This window comes from Pseudorca crassidens, chromosome 4, assembly GCF_039906515.1.
Source record: "Pseudorca crassidens isolate mPseCra1 chromosome 4, mPseCra1.hap1, whole genome shotgun sequence".
NCBI classification, from domain to species: domain Eukaryota; kingdom Metazoa; phylum Chordata; class Mammalia; order Artiodactyla; family Delphinidae; genus Pseudorca; species Pseudorca crassidens.
Genome location: NC_090299.1, coordinates 62552325 through 62573361, shown reverse-complemented (window position 1 = coordinate 62573361; position 21037 = coordinate 62552325). Strand labels below are relative to the sequence as shown.

Here is a 21037-nt window from a genome sequence, read left to right as displayed (position 1 = left end):
GAACTCTCAAAAGTTCATCTGATCGATCTGATCTAAAGCAGCTGCGGCTCTGAAAAGCCGAACTCGGAGCCCAAGAGGGTGTCCAGCCTAGGGGACACCCAACTACTGCCCAGACACCAGTTCCACTTTGTGAGACTTGGTCTTCTTTACATTAAATTCTGTTTTCAAATGAGGGAAAATAAAAGAAACATTAATATATTTCTTTACTGTACTAGTCTATGCCCAAATCATAAAGATACTACCCTGTTCCACAAAAATGAGATTGCATTTAGGGCAAAACTTTCCATCCACCATAAACACTTCATTCTCCTTTCTAGCCATTATAAATTATTTCAGAATTATCAATTTCCTGTTGGAACAAGTTAGAGTGACTCAGGAAAGAGAAAATCAAACATAGAATAACTATCAGTGGCACAAGAGAAAAAAGGAAAGAAAATGAGAAAAGAAATATGTTGACAAGTGAACTAGGGAATTAACTGAAAACTTAGACTGGGTGGCCCATCCAAAAGTGAACAGGAGGATAACAGAACTTGCCCACTCTCTTAAGGGTACCGGCTGAGAAGGGAGGAAGGTCAACACACAAAGGCCAAAAACACAGTGTACTGATATTAGGGTCACAGCTAAGGGGCCCTAGAGTTGGCCGATGAAATTAAAAACAATGTTGGCCACTGTATGTGACCAGGAGTTCAGCAAAGGCACATAATTGCCAAAGCCAGCTGGAAAGCAGAAAGCAAATGGGGAGAGTTGCTGTGTGTGCATCCAAATAAAACTGCATCACGGTTACGTTACCGGAAAAGCAGAGGCTGTTTTCAGGGAAAATAGCAAGAGGAGAGCACACAACTGAGCATTAAAACACCTTGAGAATAAGCACTCAGGAAGTATTCTTTTTTTAAAAAAAAAAAAAAAAAGGCAATATACTTCTGGAAATTAAAGACTCTTTGAACATACTTTACTGATTTTTCTCTAGGCTTTCTGGCCTAACAGTAACTTAAACAAATATAAAATGCATGTTTAGAAGCTATAATGGTTATTATAAATTGACTTATAGAGAGTCCAAAAGAAATAGGAAAATGGTCCTGAATCCCAAACTCGAAGCTCTTCAAAGACAGAGCCCTGCAGGCAGCCCCAGCCTCTGAGATAGCACCCCTCACACAGAAAAGCTGAACAGAGCTGTGGAAAGGAGGACAGGAGGCCAACTCTGCACCTCCAGCATATGAAGTGGAATTGACAGAAGCTCCACATCTGAATAGCACGTTAACCAGGCTAATACTGTATGTGACTTATCAGTAGTGCTATCTTCTATGCACATTGCATTTCTATTACAAAGAGCTTCCGGGCACTTTATGTAATTCTGAAGGCAGCTGTACAATGTCAGTCCCATTTAATCAAGGAGAAAGGTGAGGTGACAGCGACTGGCTCCCTGCAGGTCAAGGAGCTTTCCTTGCTAGCATCCACTCGTAAACTCCACTCTCGATGCTCTACACCAGTCCCCTCATCAGAGCAACTACTCTGCTCCCACTACAACGCAGACAGAAACTCTCCTCACCTTTTCTAAGCACAATCTAAATATTCCCCAATTTCCCTACATGTTTAACAAATGAAAATAAAATTCAGGGAGAAAAAGAAGTTTCAGAGCTTCAGAAAATCCTCAGGACTCTGCTTTACACAGTGTCCTGGTAAAATTTTAAGAAGAGAGAAAAATGCCATACCTGCTTTATCTCCCCAATATGGATGTGAACTTTTTGTTTCTCTTCATATAAACATCTCAGGAAAGAAACAATCAATTCATTCTCTCGCTGCTCACTTCTTGGTCTCAATTTCTTAATGAAAAAAAAGAATATATTATATTAATTTATTAATTAATTAATATTACATTAATTAATTTTTAATTGTCACCAAAACTGCTAACCATCCCTTTGAAAATGCTACCAGCTTCCATTCATCAACTAGTGCTTTTACCCAATCACCTCACTAGGGGGCACCAATGATCCTACAACTGGAGATAATTTTTAAAAAGAAACAGATAACGAAGCCAGTGGGCCAGATTTAGCCTCTGACCTCTGATGTCCTTATACCTAAAATAAACATTTCACATCAGATAGAGACATAGTCAAAATATTTAATAAACAGTCTTAAAAGCATAAGAAAAGGACAAAAATCTGTGTAAACACCCAGAGGTCAAGAGCCACAATGGTTACTTATTTATAAACTCTTATGGTCAGGGAACTGGAAAGCAAACCAGCAACTGGATCCAGGGCCATGGTTCCTTCCACATGTCAAACATGTTCATCATGAAGCACTTCCTGGAAGCCTCACAAGGCATGCACTTGCACACAAAATTTCATGGCATGGACTCAATTTTTTCCTCTGGTTTTTAAAAAATTATTTGTATGCCTTTAGTGGCAAAGCACACTGGTCTAGAAATCAGGTCATGTAAGTTCAAGGTGCTGCCTAGAAGTGAGACCAAAGGCTTGTCATTTAAGCTTAGCTTCTCTGTCTGTTCAAATGAAGATTATGCACAAAATACACTCCAAGGTCTTTTCCAGCCCCAAATTCTTTGGATTTGAAATACCAGAGTTCATGTTTAGAAGACCATCTAATTTAATGTATTCAATTATTTTCCCTGAATATGAAGAAAACAAAACTGAATTACTCTGGAGATAAACAAAGTTTCTGGTCTATAAACTTTAGAAAAATATCTTTTTTTTTACAACGACAGTTATCCATTGCCCTGCTCCTCCCTCCCTCCCTACCCCAAACCTCTAGCCTGCCCTTTAAATCAAAGTCAGGGTGTCTAATAAACGGATCAATTACACAAGAATCTGAGTCCGGGTCAATGCCATTCTTGGCAGCCCAGCTGACTAAGGAACAATTTTACCCCTCGTGTCACAGACTAGAAGCATTCTAACATTCCTCTCTTAAAGACAAAGATCATTTTAAATAAGTTGTTCCTGTTACCCAAGGAAAGGATAGTAAATGATTAGAAGAGGTTGTTTTCAATGAGGACTTCCTGTTCTCTCAAATTTCAGATTTAAAGATTAAATATTTTAAAGGTCAGAATAGATGTTCTCAATCTGGATGCCAAGCCATGAACCTTGATGTTATAATTTTTTACATGTTTTATGCAACACGTGGGTTGTTCCAGAGAAAGTTTCCATCAGATCTTCAAAAGAGGAAAGCGGTAGTCACATACCACAATCCTAACTTAATTTTGCTGACCTCGGGACGGTTACAGATATACTGTGAGTCTAAAAGCCCCCAGAGACAACAGGAACTTTCACTCATTGCTGGTGGGAACATGATATGGTTACAGCACTTTGGGAGCCAGTTTGGCAGCTTCTTACAAAACTAACCATGTTCCCACCATGTGATCCAACAATCGTACTGCTTAGTATTCACTTGAATGAGTTGAAAATCTATGCCCATACAAAAGCCTGCACAAGAATGTGTATAGCAGCTTTATTCCTAATTGCTAAAATTTAGAAGCAACCAGGTGTCTTTAAACAGGTGAATGGATAAACTGTGGTACATCCGATGAAATATTACTCAGCACTAAAAAGAGCTATCAAACCATAAAAAGACATGGAGGAACCTTAAATGCATATTGTTAAGGGAAAGAAGCCCAACTGAAAAGGCTACACAAACAGTATGATTCTAACTATGTGACATTCTGGAAAAGACAAACTATGGAGACAGTAAGATCAGTGGTTGCCTGGGGTTTGGAACAGAGGTGGGGGGTTGGGGAATAGTGAAAAGGTGGAGCATAGAGCATCTTTAGGGCAGTGAAACAATTCTGTATGATACTATAATGGTGGATACATGCCATCAAACATGTGTCAGAACCCACAGAATGTACCACACCAAGAGTTAACCCTAATGTAAACTACAGACTTTAATCACTAAAGATGTATCAATATTGGCTGATCAATTGTAATAAAGGTACCACACTGAGACAAGATATTAATAGGGGAAACTGGCTTGGGGGAAGGGCATGAGAAGTTTTATGGGAACTCTCTGTACTTCCACCCACTTTTTCTGTAAAACTAAAACTACTCTAAAAAATAAAGTATATATATATTTTAAAGTCCAGGAAAGAGAAGCAGGCAGGAATTACGAAGGCTCTGAGCAGGCACCCAAGAGCTGACCCATTCTTTCCTTTCCTATTCTTCAATCAAACCTTTGGGCTGCTCTCACAAGAAAATTTGTATTTTTGTTGGAGAAATTCTTCATAATCACTTATTTCAACATATCAAAAAAGGCTAAGAATGCAGTAACAGGAGAGGAGCATTATTAATACATTCTCTTTCCCTCAGCATATACATGAAAGAAACTACTTGAATGGACAGAAAATGAGACTAAACTGAGCACAATGTACTACCACAGCTACTGCCCAGACACTGCATCAAGGAGCTCGTTAAACATCACAGGGGAAAGTCAGTGAGGCTGAGAAGACCATGTCTGTGGTGTCATACAAGGTCAAGAAATAAACCCTTTCTTAAAATAACTGAAACATGACTAGGGGCTACCCTGCTATTTAGTGAAAACGATTAGCAAGGTATCATCTCCTGAGTGCCTCCCAGGGAACTTCACCATCCTGCAAAGGGACAAATCATTATTTCCTGAAGATGATTTAACTTTATAAGCATTCATGACAGAGAGACAGGTCTGAGGAAAATAATGGGGAATGAAGTTGGATAACATCCCTTTGCAGTCAAAAATTAACTTGCTTATTACTCAAAGTTAACCTACGGAGTCAGGAGTCAGGATGGTGGTCACCTGGGGCAGGACCAAGGGGGGGTTCGGAGGGACTGGACACGCTCTATTTCCTAATCTGCGTGCTGCTGCACAGCTGTATTCATCTTATAAAAATTCACTGACAGGGCTTCCCTGGTGGTGCAGTGGTTGAGAATCTGCCTGCCAATGCAGGGGACACGGGTTTGAGCCCTGGTCTGGGAAGATCCCACATGCCGCGGAGCAACTAGGCCCGTGAGCCACAACTACTGAGCCTGCGCATCTGGAGCCTGTGCTCCACAACAAGAGAGGCCACGATAGTGAGAGGCCCGCACACCGCGATGAAGAGTGGCTCCCGCTTGCCGCAATTAGAGAAAGCCCTCGCACAGAAACGAAGACCCAACACAGCCAAAAATAAATAAATAAATAAATAAATAAATATTTTAAAAAATTCACCTACAGCCAATATTTTATAATAACTATAGAATATAACCTTTAAAAATTGTGAATCACTACATTGCACACCTGAAACTTACGTAATATTATAAATCAACTATATCTCAAAAATTTTTTTATTTCATTGAACTATATACCACTGATTTGTGTGCTTTTCTATAGTTATATTTCATTTTTAAAAAAAGAACAATATAAAACAATTAATTGCCTGTTAAAAGCAACAAAGCCAATGTTGTTACGTGTTTCTTAACCTCATTTCTATGAGGGCGGGCCTATAAATTGGTTGTAAAAGCAATTTGAAATCCATTTCTAACACTGGTTAATGAATATCAGAATGCTGAGAAAGCCTATGGTCTTCTGAGGAGTCTACTGAAAATGGCAGTGCTCACCTGGACTACAGCCTGACATCTTTTTTAAAAAGTATAATGAAATCTTGCAAGAAATAATTTTAAAACCATGGAAAAATCCAATTAAGCTGCTCTATATTCTGTACAAAGTGAAAAAAAATTCCTCCAACCACTTATCTTTAACTTGTGAAAAGTCACATTATTTAATCCGTTATCGACATCTACTGACTATAAATGTACTTGATTTACCTACTGAGTATTTATTAAGTCATTCCCTGAAATACACTCATTCAAATGAAGAGAATTCGACTTTGAGACAGTTTCTTCACTAGCCCAACTCAGACTGAAAGCAACTTCTCCCTGAGGACGACCTATGTAAACTCAGCACACTCAGTCAGCAGGGGACAGCACCTGGACAGAGTCAGACCCCACCCAAGGGTCACATTCTCATTCGCCCACTTTGACATGTTTGAAAAATGTACACTTCAACAAGGTCCTAAATTAAAAAGTGGCTCTGCAGTGTCTTGAGTCCTCTTAGAAGGGTTAGCACACCCACAGGCCCATCTGGCCCCAAGTTCTCCTCACAGAGCTCAAAGTCAAAGCCGGCTTATTTGCAGCAGTGATACTTCCCCAGCATCATCTGCACAGTAATTAATGATTTCTTTTTCTTTATGGTTCTGTTTGGGTTGCACTTTTTTTTTTTTTGCATGAAACATTTATTTACAAAAACACTGAATATATATGTTTTAATAACTATTTAAGCAATCATGTACTATTGATTTCAATAGTAATTACATTTGTTTTATAAAAATTTGCCCTTGGAGAATTTCCTCAGAAACAAATCATTCTCCAGGAAAAAAACCATACAAAGGAAAATATTAACCATTCTATTTAAAAGAGGTATCATGACACTGCAAAGCCACCTTTTTCCTTATGATCTGTTTGAAATGCATGATTTTCAAATGCATTAGCAGGAACTACTACCTAAAAAGAAACTAGTGACTTGGTTTATAAAATATTTTATAAAAAAACAAGAATGGTCATTGAGTAAATAATTTAATAAGACTACCAATAAGCCATCAGAAGAAGAGATCCATGTTAAGTTTGTATTATTCAAAAAAGAGCCACACCTACAATGATGGAGGACAAAGTACGAGCTGGCTTTTCAAAGCCAATGAACAATGACTTCCCTTTGGTCTTTAAACCAATCAAAAAACTACAGAGCCTTCTCCAACACCACACAGGGATCCCAGGATATTAACTGAATCCATTTTTTTAAAACAAACTTTTGTCACTGATTTTCTCTAAAGTCTCTTTGCCATTTTTTATACTGAGTGTCTCACACTCACATGGATCAAAGAGAATCTCAAAATCACATCCATCAAGAACATAATCATTGCTGCAGAAGAGTATCTGGGGTATTACCTACCCTGATTCACCACACTGTTTTGGGGAAAGCTACACAGTGCTATCTAAATAAAAAAGAAAACAAACTCACAGTAGGGGAGGAAGGTGCATCTTCTATGCTTGCTAGAAAGATATTCCCCAAAGTGACTTGATGGCACTAAAACAGCAAAGTGGGCTAGCATCAGATGAAAAAGGACCCAGCTCTGGGCTTCCCTGGTGGCGCAGTGGTTAAGAACCCACCTGCCAGGGCTTCCCTGGTGGCGCAGTAGTTGAGAGTCCGCCTGCCGGTGCAGGGGACACGGGTTCATGCCCCAGTCTGGGAAGATCCCACATGCCGCAGAGCGGCTGGGCCCGTGAGCCATGGCCTCTGAGCCCGCGCGTCCGGAGCCTGTGCCCCGCAATGGGAGAGGCCACAACGGTGAGAGGCCCGCGTACGGCAAAAAAAAAAAAAAAAAAAAGAGGTCTCCCAGGGAGAGCAGTGCTCAGGGACCAAAATCCAGGTCCCATGTCTCCCGGGCTGAGGCTCTCTCCACTTTATTATTTCCTTTCTCTCGTTCCTTAAGGGAGAGTTCCCCTGGTTTAGTAGTTTTCACGTGAAAAACCAAGCCCTGATAGGAATCTGCAATTCTGACCTGGCCCCTGTCCCGAGGGCAGGTTAAAGCTTAAACCTAGAGGAACTCAGGCCCACTTCCTTGAGGATCTGACAGGTTTGCTTTGCTATTTTTTATAAATAAAATTTCACAGAGAAGCTGCCTCCTTTCTTCCTTCTGGAAATTTAAAACCAGTACTGTACCTGAACCTCCTCAAAAATAGTTGCTTGCTCCTGATTAGTTAATGTTGTCAGGTGCTTCTGGAGTTCTAGTTTGGTTTTGGAAGAATTCATTCCTATTAAGAGAAAAAAAGAGATATGAGAACACTCTAGGTAACAGTTACGAGGTAGAGTTAACACTTCCCATGCTCACTCCCCCCTCTTACATGACTTAACCACCTTCTTCAGGCTTCTGAGGTTTTATGGAAAGTCTAATCCATAATGTCGGTGATGATGATGACCCTGACAACAAGCAACATTTTTTTTTTTTTTTTTTTTTTGCGGTACGCGGGCCTCTCACTGTTGTGGCCTCTCCCGCTGCGGAGCACAGGCTCTGGACGCGCAGGCTCAGCGGCCATGGCTCACGGGCCCAGCCGCTCTGCGGCATGTGGGATCCTCCCGGACCGGGGCACAAACCCGCGTCCCCTGCATCGGCAGGCAGACCCTCAATTACTGCGCCACCGGGAAGCCCCTAAGCAACATTTTTTGATTGAGCCCTCACGTGGTAGGCACTGACTTAAACATCAGGCCTGTATCATTTCATTTAATACTCAGAACAATCTGGTAAAGAGGACTCGATTAGCCCCATTTTACAGTTAAGGAAACTGAGACCCAGAGAGCTCAGTTAATTCCCAAAGACCCCATACTGGACTCTACGTCAGCTTTGTGTGGTTCCAAATTGCCTTTTTTCGCCACTACTCCATGTTAGAACACCTCACACAGCCAGAACATTGTCCGCAGGAAACGATAAATTCTCAGGGAGTATTTATATGTAAACTAGACAATCTCCCTTAAGGATAAACAACTACTGCCCCATTTGAAAACTGACCAACATTCTTCTCTTACAGGTTAGGCTAGGCTCTTTCACAAGAAAGTGATTTGTGTGGCAACCAACTTTCCCTTTACCACCACATGCTTAGTAATAGTCTTATGGCCACTTAAATAACATTACAAAGGATTCTGAGGGAAAGTCATTAAAATAAAGTTGCAATTTTAATGTCCATTAGAATCTGGTATTTCAGAAAGTTCCTTCTCCACACATATATGGCTCAGACCCTGTTTTGCCTTTTCTTGGCGCCAGAGATAAATGCTACCCATGATGAAAAGATTTGGGATGAAAGGATTTGTTGACCTAACTATCGTGGGAAAAAAACTGCTGCTGATTACTTTTATTCCCAGGGCAGTCCTGTCCCCATCCACATGCCACCCCGTCTTCTCCTCCTGAGGGTGAGCCACTGGGCAGGGCCTTGGTCAAGTCTCTGGGCCAGATTTATCTACATTACTAGGATGGCCAGAGGGGACAGCTCTGAACAGGGACTTGGAAACCAGGCCTCTGTTTTACAGATGAGTTTGCTGAGGTCCGGAGAAGCCAGGCGACTGACAGGTCAGGAGGCCAATCAGCAGCCAAGCCTGCCCCAGCGCCAGTGCTCCTCCATCGCCCACCCTGCCCCCTGCAGCAGAAGGCAGGGCCCTCACCCTCCTAACAGGCGGTGGCGAGGTCGCTGCCCCTACTCAAACCACTGCAGCTCCCAGAAGTCCTTCCTCTTTCCACCACCGTTTTCTTTTTTTGGCCAAGAAAACCCTGAGGCCACCATAAAAATAAAAGCCAATATTTCTTAAGTGATTGCTGTGCCACTTCATGCAACACTACATAAATAATCTCATCTGATCCTCAACATAATCCTTGGAGTGGGCACTATTTTAAGCAATTCCAAGGTCTATAGATGAAGAAACTGAGGCACAGTGAAGTCAAATGTCTTGCCCAAGGTTATCAGCTAAAGAAGGGACAAAGTCAGAATCTGATCCACATCCGTCTGCCCCCAGAGACCACCCTAGGACACTCCACTGCTCCTTTACCCAGGCAGTCAAGCCACCTGACGCCACTGCCTTCAACACGGAAGTGAAGTGCTAAGTGAAGTAAGTCAGCCAGAAAAAGACAAGTACTGTATGTTTCCACTTGTACGTGGAATCTAAAAAACAAACAAATATAACAAAACAGAAACAGACTTAACAAAGGACTAGTGGTCGCAGGGGGGAGGGGAAGGGGGGAAAGGTGAAATAGGTGAAGGGGATTAAGATGTACCAGGGGATTTAAACTACCAGTTATAAAATAAATAAGTCACAGGGATGTAATGTACAGCACAGGGAATACAGTCAATAATGTCATAATGATATTGTATGGTACATAAGAAATAAAAATACTGACTCACTATGTTATACATCTGAAACTAATAATATTGTAAGTCAACTATTCTTCAATCAGAAAAAAAGAGGGCAGTAAAAGTGCAGAAAGGACAGATGAATTTTATCAGAGCACAGTTCAGGTACTCCTCAGGCAAGCTGTCAGGTCATACAAGCCAGGCAAACAGAGATGCCTTTACTGCACTAACTACTTACATGTTGAATCAAAACAGTGTTTAAATTTACGAGTAAAATTAGCACTCAGAAATCATTAAATAAAAATCCTCCCTGCATATGGATGTCAATGACACAGTGCAAACATCCTCTCTTGGAAACACTGTACTGCTTGATGAGACATTCACATGTGGAGAAAAACCCCAAGAAGAGTCAGACTAATTATATATACTTCTAACAATCTCAGGTGAAATCATACAGACTATTCTTCATATTCAGCAGGTCTGGAGAGATCCTTAGACAGTTCTATCCTTGTCTTCAGGGTGCCTCAATTCATTAGGTTCTTCTTGCCCCATCTCAAACCAGAGGTGGTCTTTGTGGTCCCAGCACCTGCTCTCCACTGTGCACCCTCCACAGGGCTTCTCACTACCTTCAGCCTTGGCGGGGGCGGGGGGGGGGGCGGGGGGAGCGGGGAACGGGAGTTTCTGCAGCAAGAAGGGGGCACTCCCCAGGTGATGCCAAAAGGTTTTAGAGGGGAGAAGCGAGGCAAGTGAGCCCGCCCTCATGATGTCTGGTTGAAAAGGCTCTTATTAAAGGGAGCTCTGATGAGTGCCTTTGCTTTGCTGAAGGCAAATTTACTTAGACAGCAAAAGGAAACCTCAGTAAAACTTTTTTTTTCCTTTTAGTGAAAGTATAATTCATTCCAAGAATTCCCAAAATGCTCCTCTAAACTTTAAAATAAGCAAAACACTATATAAATACTAGCAGTTGTACATAGTTCAAACACAGAATCAGCACAGCTGCACCCCTTACATGTTGTAAGTGTCCAACAGCACCCATATGTACAGTGTATTTATTCTATTTTACAGAGTCCAGAGCATACTGACTATATCAATTTATTAAGAAAACAGTCTTGGGACTTCCCTGGTGGCAGAGTGGTTAAGAATCCACCTGCCAATGCAGGGGACATGGGTTCGAGCCCTGGTCTGGGAAGATCCCACAGGCCGCGGAGCAGCTAAGCCTGCGAGCCACAACTACTGAGCCTGCATGCCACAACTACTGAAGCCCACGCACCTAGAGCCCGTGGAGAAGCCACCGCAATGAGAAGCCCTCACACTGCAACAAAGAGTAGCCCCTGCTCACCGCAAATAAAGAAAGCCCGCGCACAGCAACGAAGACCCAACTCAGCCTAAATAAATATATTTAAAAAAAAAAAAAAAAAACTCTTTAAGTCTTTCTTTTTGTTGCCATGTCATTGGTCCTCTCCACAGTTTATGGAGTTCCTGGCCAGATCATAACTTCCTATTAGAACTACTCCTATGGGAACATACAATGAGCTTTAATAAATGACTTCATTCTACTTATTAGGGATGCAATATAGCAAAAAGCAAGAACCTTGAACTGTTCATAAAATAATCAGCATCTCCCCTACTAAGGATGGCTCTAATAATGTGCCATCTATACTTTAGAAATGCTTCCCATCATGTAGGCAAAATATAATCCTCACTAGCCTTCTAATTGTGCTATTTATTGGATGTTTTTACATTAGCATAGCTTTCTGCTTTGCTTGGATTTTATCCAGTAAAAAGATAAATGAAATGATAATTCCGAAAAAATAGCAGCAAAATCCCCACCACAATTAAACTTTTCAGCTATATTTTTCTGAAAGCTAAGCCAGACCAAAGAAAGATGTATCAAGTGGAACTCTGGAACCCTTCCAGTTCCTGCAGATCAGGATCTGCTTTATCTTCAAGGCCAAAGTCATTGTTGGCTTCTTAATAAGCTCATAAGAGACATTTCTGTCATTTACCTTATCTTGACAACCACTAAGGAAAGGGTTAGTGATCCTCTCAGATGGGATCTCTTGTTAAAGCACACGTTTTCTTGTTCCCAAATATATTTTGTATAATGTCAGCAAGGAGTAACAGCTAGGAAAACACAGTTGAAAATGGTAATCATTTTGATTCATTTTAAAGAGCACTGAAATGCCAGCAAATGAAACTTCAAAGACCTTAAGATGATGTCAATTTGTCTTTCAAAAGGGAAATCAGATACGACTTCAAACCCATCAGGATGGTTATCATCCCCAAATCCCAGAAACTAAGTTTGCTTATCCCTGAAATGTGCAAATAATCCCTTTTCCTCCCAGAGGTGGTGAGGATTAAGTGGATGATAATACATGTTAAAGAAAACACTTAGTACAGTGCCAGGCACATCTTAAGTATGCAAACCGGAACGTGTACTGCAGTTTCTCCCTAAGCCAAATTTCTAGGAATCGTAGTCCATACTCGCAGCATCACTTCCTGTGCGCTTTCTCATGGGCTCCTCAGCTGCAACCTACCTTACGGCTGCTCCCTCCACTAAAACTGTTCCGGCAGAGGTTATCGATGACGCTGTCATTGACCTACACGGTGGAAATTCTTAGCTCTCTTGTTACGAGACCCCTCCATGGTAGCTGAAGTGACTGACCACTCACACCACCTTGCTAACAATGCAACTGGTCTTGTTCCCTGTGGTCCCCTTACTCCTCCACTGCCCTCAGAGCCCCTTGAGGGGAGATGGTCTAGGCACAGTGCCTGACATACAGAAGACATCCACCTATGAGCCCTGTAACTAACACAAGCCTCCACGGGGCAGAACCTTCCAACGAATTTGCCCAGGACCCTTAACAGCCCCCCGCCCACCCTGCCGCCCTCCCACCCCGGCTCACCCTCAATCCGCTCACAGAGCTTGTGCAGGCCCTGCAGGGGGCAGCCCTCACACAGCTGGGCCGTCGCCTTCGCTGTCTGCTGCACCGCGGCCACTGTGAAGGCCTGCTTCAGGGTCATCATGATCTCATCCACCTGATCGAAGAGAGGAGACTATAGTCATCAAAAAGTCCATTTAAAATGAGCTGGGCAGATGGGACTTCCCTGGTGGCGCAGTGGTTAAGAATCCGCCTGCCAATGCAGGGGACACGGGTTCGAGCACTGGTCTGGGAAGATCCCACATGCCGCGGAGCAACTAAGCCCGTGCACCACGACTACTGAGTCTGCGCTCTAGAGCCTGTGAGCCACAACTACTCAGCCCGCGAGCCACATCTACTGAAGCCCACGTGCCTAGATCCCATGCTCCGCAACAAGAGAAGCCACCACAATGAGAAAGCCTGCACACTGCAATGAAGAGTAGCCCCCACTCACCACAACTAGAGAAAGCCCGTGCACAGCAACAAAGACCCAGCGCAGCCAAAAATAAATAAATAAATTTATTAAAAAAAAAAAAAAAAAGTTGGGCAGAGATTTCAGGACTCTGTGGAAAGATTCAGTACTTTAAGATTCTTCTGGACTATTAGTCACAGGTTAATGAATAATAATCATAATACCTGCTAGGATTACACGTAGCCTAGAAACACTACAAATGCTCAAAGCTCTTCAAGGAGATAAGGTAAAAACTAGACGCAAATTAAATACTGAACGAAAACCAACTCTTCTGATCAAAAGTCCAAAATGACATTTGAAAAATGCTAAAGCAGAGGGTGAAAGTGAGCAGGGCTTTAAGAATGATGAAAATTGAAAATGCACATCGAATTAAGTCTCAGGTATGTACTAGCTGGTTATCAAATATTGACGAAAGAATAATTAAAACCAAATAATATGTCAATGAGGCCATATGGCTTTGCTAAGTAAAGATATCAGTGAGGCTGAAATCCCTCGTAAAGGAGACTTTAAGAACGGCCCCTTCTCACTTACCAGAGCTTCATTTGTGCACTGAAACACATAACAGACGAAATGAAAGCCTCCACCTCCCGAAGACTCTCGGCAGATAAACCCAAAGTGGTCCACATGTCTAATACCCTGTTGAAGGCAGGGACAAGAACAAGGAATGGTCAGTTATATCCAGAAAAGGCACCACTGCCAGACACGCAACTGAAGATTCACACAGCACAATTTTAAAGGACATTATAAAAGTATTATTTTCTCAGATATTTTAAATGTCTAAAAACATCTCTCAAATGTGAAGTTCTACTAAAATGTTACTCTGATTATCCCCACAATAAGAGAAGTAGGATCTGAAAACTGGAGTTTTTACTGCTCATTTTAGTAGTGAAAGGAAGTGGAGAAAAGCTGACACAAAAAAATGAGAGTTCTTCTTCAGTATCAAGGAATAAGCAGATGAGAGATTAACATACAAACACATATGCACACACACGCAAACACATGCAGACACAAAGTTTAAAAGATTTAAAACATATGTACTACTAAAATAACAAATATGTAAATACTGAAGTAAACTGGTAGGAAGAATGAGTCAAAAATTATACACTCAAGAGAAGAGAGACGCTTTTAAAAATAAGATATGAAGGCCAAAGTTCTACCATAGTTTCCTAAGAGCTCTTTTTAATAAATATTAATATGTACGCTTGTTTTGAAAGTATCAGCTAAGAGACACCTTAATACAGATTAGACATCACCCATAAATATTAATATGCAGCATCTCCTGAAAGCACCATCAGGCAGAGACATGAGTGCTGACAGCTTGAAGGGCAGGTGATCATGTAACCTTGTAAACTGTACCCTTTAGGAAATAATTAAACTATCACATGAAAAAGCAGATATTTAATACTAACATTACAATACAAATAGCAGCAAATCAAGATAAAAAGTATCTTGAGTAAAATTGGCATAGCTCGTTATAATTAACAGATTCTCCAACATCTCTCTATGAAACACACCCAGGAGATGTGCACGCAAGAACTCAAGCAGATCCTGTACTCTGAGGAAAACATCCTCAAAATAGTCACTATTTATTATATTTTAAGGAAGAAGAAATAATGATCTTGGTACCTCAAAAGTTATGAATTTTTATAAAGTAAAAATAAGTATCTATTTAAAAATATTAACTGTGTGTGAATGTATATATAAATATGCGCACGCACACACACACACACACACACACACACACACACACACCTGGAAATCATGACTGTGGAACATTACTACCAATGCCTGAAAAAAAAGAAAAGGAGACCTATTTTCTCCAGTAGGTTATGGTTGCTAAAAGCAAAATCCTTAATTTCAAAATTATATTTATAGTTTGCCTTAATACACAAAAGGAAATGCAAGATCACAAACCCAGTACTTAGAAAGCATACATCTTGTGACCGTAACCACTTCTGCTGAATGACGGTAAAAGTATTCATTAAAAAAATCAAATGGCAATTGAGCTGATAACCCATCTCCATTTACCTGAGAGCAAAAGGATATCTCCTTAAAATTTTTCTCCAAAGCTATTTTTTTGGTGTCAGGACTGATGAGGTAAACTTCAGATTGACCAATCTTAAAAGACAAACAAAAAAAGAAACTAGCTTTTTATCAACACTGAATTCAGATTTATACACGAACATTCTCATTTCATAACCTATGAAAATAAAGACTCAATGGGTCAAGCTCCTATAGAATTCTGACCATCTCATGTAGAAAATCACTTCAAGGTCACAATCTATCCTACAGATTTCAGGTAGCACAGACAACCATCCGTGTGTTCACCTACATCAGGCAGCAGTCTTGAGGTGAAAGGACCAAATATACAGAAGTTGGCAACTAAGCCTCAGGTTCCCACATCCCCCCTTTGTAAGGAAGAGAGGTTTCTACATAAGTGAACCTCCCAGGAAACAGGAGCTTCTCTTTCAAGATTTCTAGAACACTTCCTAATGATTAGAAAAGTCTTCTTAAATTATTGTTAAAACAATCTACCATTTGTTGAATGCATACTGTGTTAGGTATTCACGACTGCTTACCTGACTTTCTAAAAAAGCTAGAGCGTTAGCACAAATTAACACTGTCTTACATACCTGGGTCAGCGTAACAGATCTCCATTACAGCAGGGGACTGTGTTGCAATAACCACACTGTTAACTGTGCAGCACCCCTCCCTCACCTTGCTGCTCCCTGAACCCAGCTGGCCACAATGAAACCTCTGCTCAGTGAAAATCACTTCCTCAAGAAAGTCTTCCCTGATTCCCCAGATGCCCTCACAGCATCCTTTACTTCTCCTTTACGGCATTTATCACAATTTTAGTGAGACAATTACCTGTACAATCGCCAGTCTCTCATTGGAATCTAAATTCCACGTGGGCAGAGATCATGCCTGTCTTGTTCACTGCTGTATTTCTAACGTATTACACAGGACCCTGTATACAGCAGTCACGTAATAAGTACTTGAAAATAAATGCACTGAGCAGCTTTCCCAATGACACCAAGAGGGTTTTTGCTTTGTTTTGTTTTGTTAAAATATATATCACACATTACAGCACCAGACTGACTGCCAACGTAGCACTCTTTTCAGTATACTAGGTCAACCATGAAAAGAGGAAGAAATCGGGCCTCTGACACCCCATCTTGATCTTGAACCTGCATACATCCACACAGCCAGCTTCCTCACTCCCGGGCCATCCTCTGCCCCGAATTAGGCACAGACGCCAAGACTTACATTTAAGCTCATGTTGCTCTCTCTAGTCAGCCTTAGGCCAAAGAAGAGACAGAGGAGGCCGAGGAACAATCCACTCCCTATATTGTCAGAGACCAGCTTGCTACTGCGCCAGCTGAGTCCCATCGGCTCAGACCCAGAGGACTCCCAGGGAGGGCAGCCTGACCAGAAGAGCCGAGATCAGCATGGAACCCAGGAGCAGCGACTGCAAGGGACAGCTTCCCTGCCCATGCCTTTTCTGGCAGTTGGCTGTCAGTTTACCAAACCATTTCTAGAAAAAAGTGAGTGAGCAATTGGCTAAACTAATATTTCAGCTTGGGTATCAATTTCAAATATCATATTATCCCCAAATCTAATTATCCAGATAACAAAGGGTAAGTATTTTACAAATTAGTAAAAATAGTAAAGAAGGGGTATTTTCCAAAAAGATTTTGTTGAAATACATTACTTGAAATTAATATCCATTTTTAAAATCTCCTTTGGGGGCCTCTTTTACACATATTAACTCTTCTTTCCACATTGAAAAGGTGTCTTCACAACCATGGGGGAGGGGGATAAAAGTCATAGAGGATATAAGATAAGAGTCTCTTTTGTGACCCCCTGATGAATTCCAAAGGCTAATTAGGGACTAAATAAGGATTTTATCTTGAGAAAAGAATTATTCAGTATAAAAACATATGGATTCACACATAAATCCAAAAGAAATGCACAAAGAATCTTCACGTGATAAAGCAGATTTTGTTTTAAACACACAGATCAGACTGGGGATGCGCATGAGGCTTTGATAATATTTTACCGTGAAGAGCATAGTTCGATTTTCCTCAATATCCGTTGGCTGCACAATATTGTGTCCACTAATCAGGTGGTTCTCGATGTCGTTCTCCTCAAAGGAGCTGAAAAAACTACTACTCCGCAGGCCTGCGTCCTGAAACTCCTTCCTGAAGGCCAAGGAGCGCAGCCCGGGCTGGGAGAAGGACTTGCGCATCGGCCGTGGGCCCCGCTCCCGGTCCCCCGGCGGCTGCGGCGCAGCCCGGAGCTGATCCGAGGAGAAGCCGCCGCCGCTCACGTGGCTGAAGCCCTCGATGCACTCATCGATCAGGGCGGGCGGGGCCTTCCTGTGCGCCACCGCCACGCGGCCGCAGAACAGCACCTCGAACTTCTTGGCGAAAGTGTCATCGAACTCGGAAGGGCAGCGGAGCTCGTCCTGGCGGGCGATCTTCCCGGCCTGCCGGATGGAGCTGATGATCTCAGGCACCTGCCGGGCAAGGAAGGAGTGTTATTTGGAACCCGCAGTGGCTGGCACGGCACAGGACCCGCATCCACAGAAGCCAACTCCATGCTCTCCCCATCGGCACACGGCGTATTCCATCAGCCTGAAGGAGCATCCCACTGGGAATCTGGGACCAGGAGAGGGAAATGGGCAACTTACACAGAGACAAGAAGGGTAAAAGTATTTACTAAGCACCTCTTCCACGCTGGGGCTACGCTAGAGGATTCGCGCGCCCAACATCCTGCAAGCTTAAGTAAGGAGCTCACAGCCACACAGCCACACGTGCCAAGTCAAACCCAGGCTGGTCCCCCCACTCCAAAGCCAAAGGTCTTCTCCGGGAAGCTGCCACCAGAACATTATGCAGTTATTCTAATTTCATGGCAGTGCGTCTTGGCAGTGCGTCAAGTCTTCCAAAATAAATGATGGGATGAGGAGAACAAGACTGTAATTATCTTATACAACCTTTCTTCTAATCATAACATCATTATTTTCTCTAATGACAACTAACAATTTATTCCTCAGTCTTATATTCCCCAAGAGTTGAATAGTATTGACTACACAGCTAGGAGGTTTTAATCAAGGAGTAAGCAACCCATGACAGTATCATAATCAGGGCAACACACGGGCTTCTTTCCACTGAGCTTCTAAAGCCTTTGATTCCTAATGTAAAGTCATGATCAAGAGAATGAACAAAAGGGTCTCATGTGCTACTGTCGGCACTACTGCTACACCCTCTCATCATTAGCTTCTGACAAGATCCCTCAAAGAAGCCACAGACCGAGATGAGTCCTCAACTGCATGAATAAGCATCTGTGCAATCATCTGGATGATGTACAGCCTCGGTACTAACACAAAACAGGCACAAATTCAATTTTCATAAGGAAGGGCCTAGTTTTTGTTATGCCCTAACACCCAAAGCCAATTTTTCCTTTTCTCTTTGTAAGAAAATCCAATTTAAGACCCAATACCCATAGGCCCAATGTCTTTTTAATGACATAGAGGGAAAAGAACCCCTTTTCAATTCAAGTCAAAGATCAATACATACAGTAAAGGGAGGTGGTTTTAGTGGATTTTAAGAAGCAAGCTTATATTCTGTGTTCATAACATAATCCCCAAAGACCCAACGACTCAAAAGACTTTCTCTTTGTGATTTCGTACCAAGCACACCTTAAAGACAATCTCTGCCATAAAGATTAAGATATATCCTTTCAAGATCTTTTATCGTACAAAAAGTCAGTTTTATCTTCAGAGATTTTATGCTTTAAAAAATTAATTCCTGAAGCATAAGACCTAAATGACACTAAGGAAGCCAGAATTTCAACGTCAAGCAACCATGTGCCCTGAGTATTTGCTTGAGCTGTAGCTCATTCCTCCACTGACAAATAATTACATATCCTGTGGAGGCCTAAAAATTGTTCATCAATATAAAAGGACAGAGAGAAGAAAGTAGAAAGTCTAGATTTCACTCACACCTTTGCCAACCAGTCACTACAGGAACTTGGCAAAAACAGCCTGTTTTTCTCTCTGGGGGAAAAAAAATACTTACAAGATTTTTCAGGTAAAAGTTGTTTCTGTAAGGGTAAAGAATAATGACTTTTTCAAAAAAAAAAAAAAGAAAAACGATTTATGCAAGTGAAAACCTTGCCGCTTTTCTGAGCAAGTGGGTAAAATTATTTTATCAGGAGCCATGTGAATCTTCCTAATTATTAACCCCACTCTCTGAACAGAAAATTCAAAGCTTACTCAGTCTTTTGAGGCTTTTTTTAAAACAATAACTGACATTTCTATATGCTGGGTCTTCCACTGCATCTGAAGTGAGTAATGAATGGTGTCTTTCGTTACATATCAAAGGGGAAAGAAAATGTGTGAAGTCACATGAATTTACGGTGACTCAGCAATAAAAGGTACAAACACAAGTAAGACACAAAGTAGAGAACTTGCTTGTTCCCTCGCTTCACAAGGTCAGAGGAGGCTAAAGAGTACATCGTCCTTGGTCAGAGTTGAGCTGTGGTCATTTTTCCTACCACCAATCTCTCCTATCCTTTGATCAGAATCTTCGAAACACACGCTTTAGTCAAAGACCAGTGCCTCTCCCTGCTCTAGCAGGTGCCTCTCCCTGCTCTAGTGAGCTGTGTGAATATGGGTATCAAGGAGATAATTGGGGTTAAAAAAAAATCTCAGGGATCCTGACAAGAATATAACAACTTCAGAATATTTGAAGGCGTATTGCCAAACACAGTTTCAACAATAAATTGTAAATAGTTAAAAATCTAACGTTTTTAAAACATTTCTGTAAGTCATTCAAGTATACTAGGAGACTAAATAAAAAGTGGACTCCACATGTGCCTAAGTTTGCAAAACTTTGATAGTTTAGTTCCCTTAACCAGAACAGACCTGAGCACTGTTTTTTGAAAAATGAAGGCATATGACAAACCCACAGCTAACGTCATACTCAACAGTGAGAAGCTGAAAGCACTCACTCTAAGATCAGGAACAAGACAAGGATCTCTCGTCACTTTTATTCAACACAGTTTTGGAAGTCCTAGCCAAGCAATCAAAGAAAAAGAAATAAAGGAATCCAAATTGGAAAGGAAGAAGTAAAACTGTCACTGTTTGCAGATGACATGACACTATACATAGAAAATCCTAAAGATGGTACCAGAAAACTACAAGAGCTCATCAATGAATTCAGTAATGTTTCAGGATACAAAATTAATATACTGGGGACTTCCCTGGTGGCACAGTGGTTAAGAATCCACCTGCCAATGTAGGGGACATGGGTTCGAGCCCTGGTCCGGTCAGATCCCACGTGCCACGGAGCAACTAAGTCCATGTGCCACAACTACTGAGCCTGCTCTCTAGAGCCTGCAAGCCACAACTACTGAGCCCATGTGCCACAACTACTGAAGCCCGTGCGCCTAGAGCCCACGCTCCGCAACAAGAGAAGCCACCACAATGAGAAGCCTGCACACCACAACTAAGAGTAGCCTCCACTCGCCGCAACTAGAGAAAGCCCGCATGCAGCAACAAAGACCCATTGCAGCCAAAAATAAATTAATTAATTAATTAAAGAAAATTAATACACAGAAATCTGTTGCATTTCTATACACTAACAACAAATTATCAGAAACAGAAATTAAGGAAACAATCTCATTTACCACTGCATCAAAAAGAATAAAACACCTAGGAATAAACATAC

The 21037-nt window shown here is 41.7% G+C and overlaps 1 protein-coding gene across 9 annotated transcripts in view; it reads right to left on the bottom strand.

Moving 5' to 3' along the window:
* The window catches only part of TBC1D1 (TBC1 domain family member 1), a 227292-nt gene that overhangs the window by 84047 nt on the left and 122208 nt on the right, over positions 1-21037 (bottom strand). For all 9 annotated transcript variants that reach the window (XR_010942955.1, XM_067735709.1, XM_067735712.1 and 6 more), the window contains 6 exons: positions 17365-17823; positions 15330-15419; positions 13833-13937; positions 12815-12947; positions 7735-7826; positions 1710-1820 (listed from right to left, as the gene is read on the bottom strand). Coding sequence is in view for 8 of the 9 variants with exons in the window: in XM_067735709.1 (XP_067591810.1) it covers positions 1710-1820; positions 7735-7826; positions 12815-12947; positions 13833-13937; positions 15330-15419; positions 17365-17823 (990 nt within the window). In the remaining variant the exon portion in view is untranslated. The remainder of the gene's footprint in view (positions 1-1709; positions 1821-7734; positions 7827-12814; positions 12948-13832; positions 13938-15329; positions 15420-17364; positions 17824-21037) is intronic.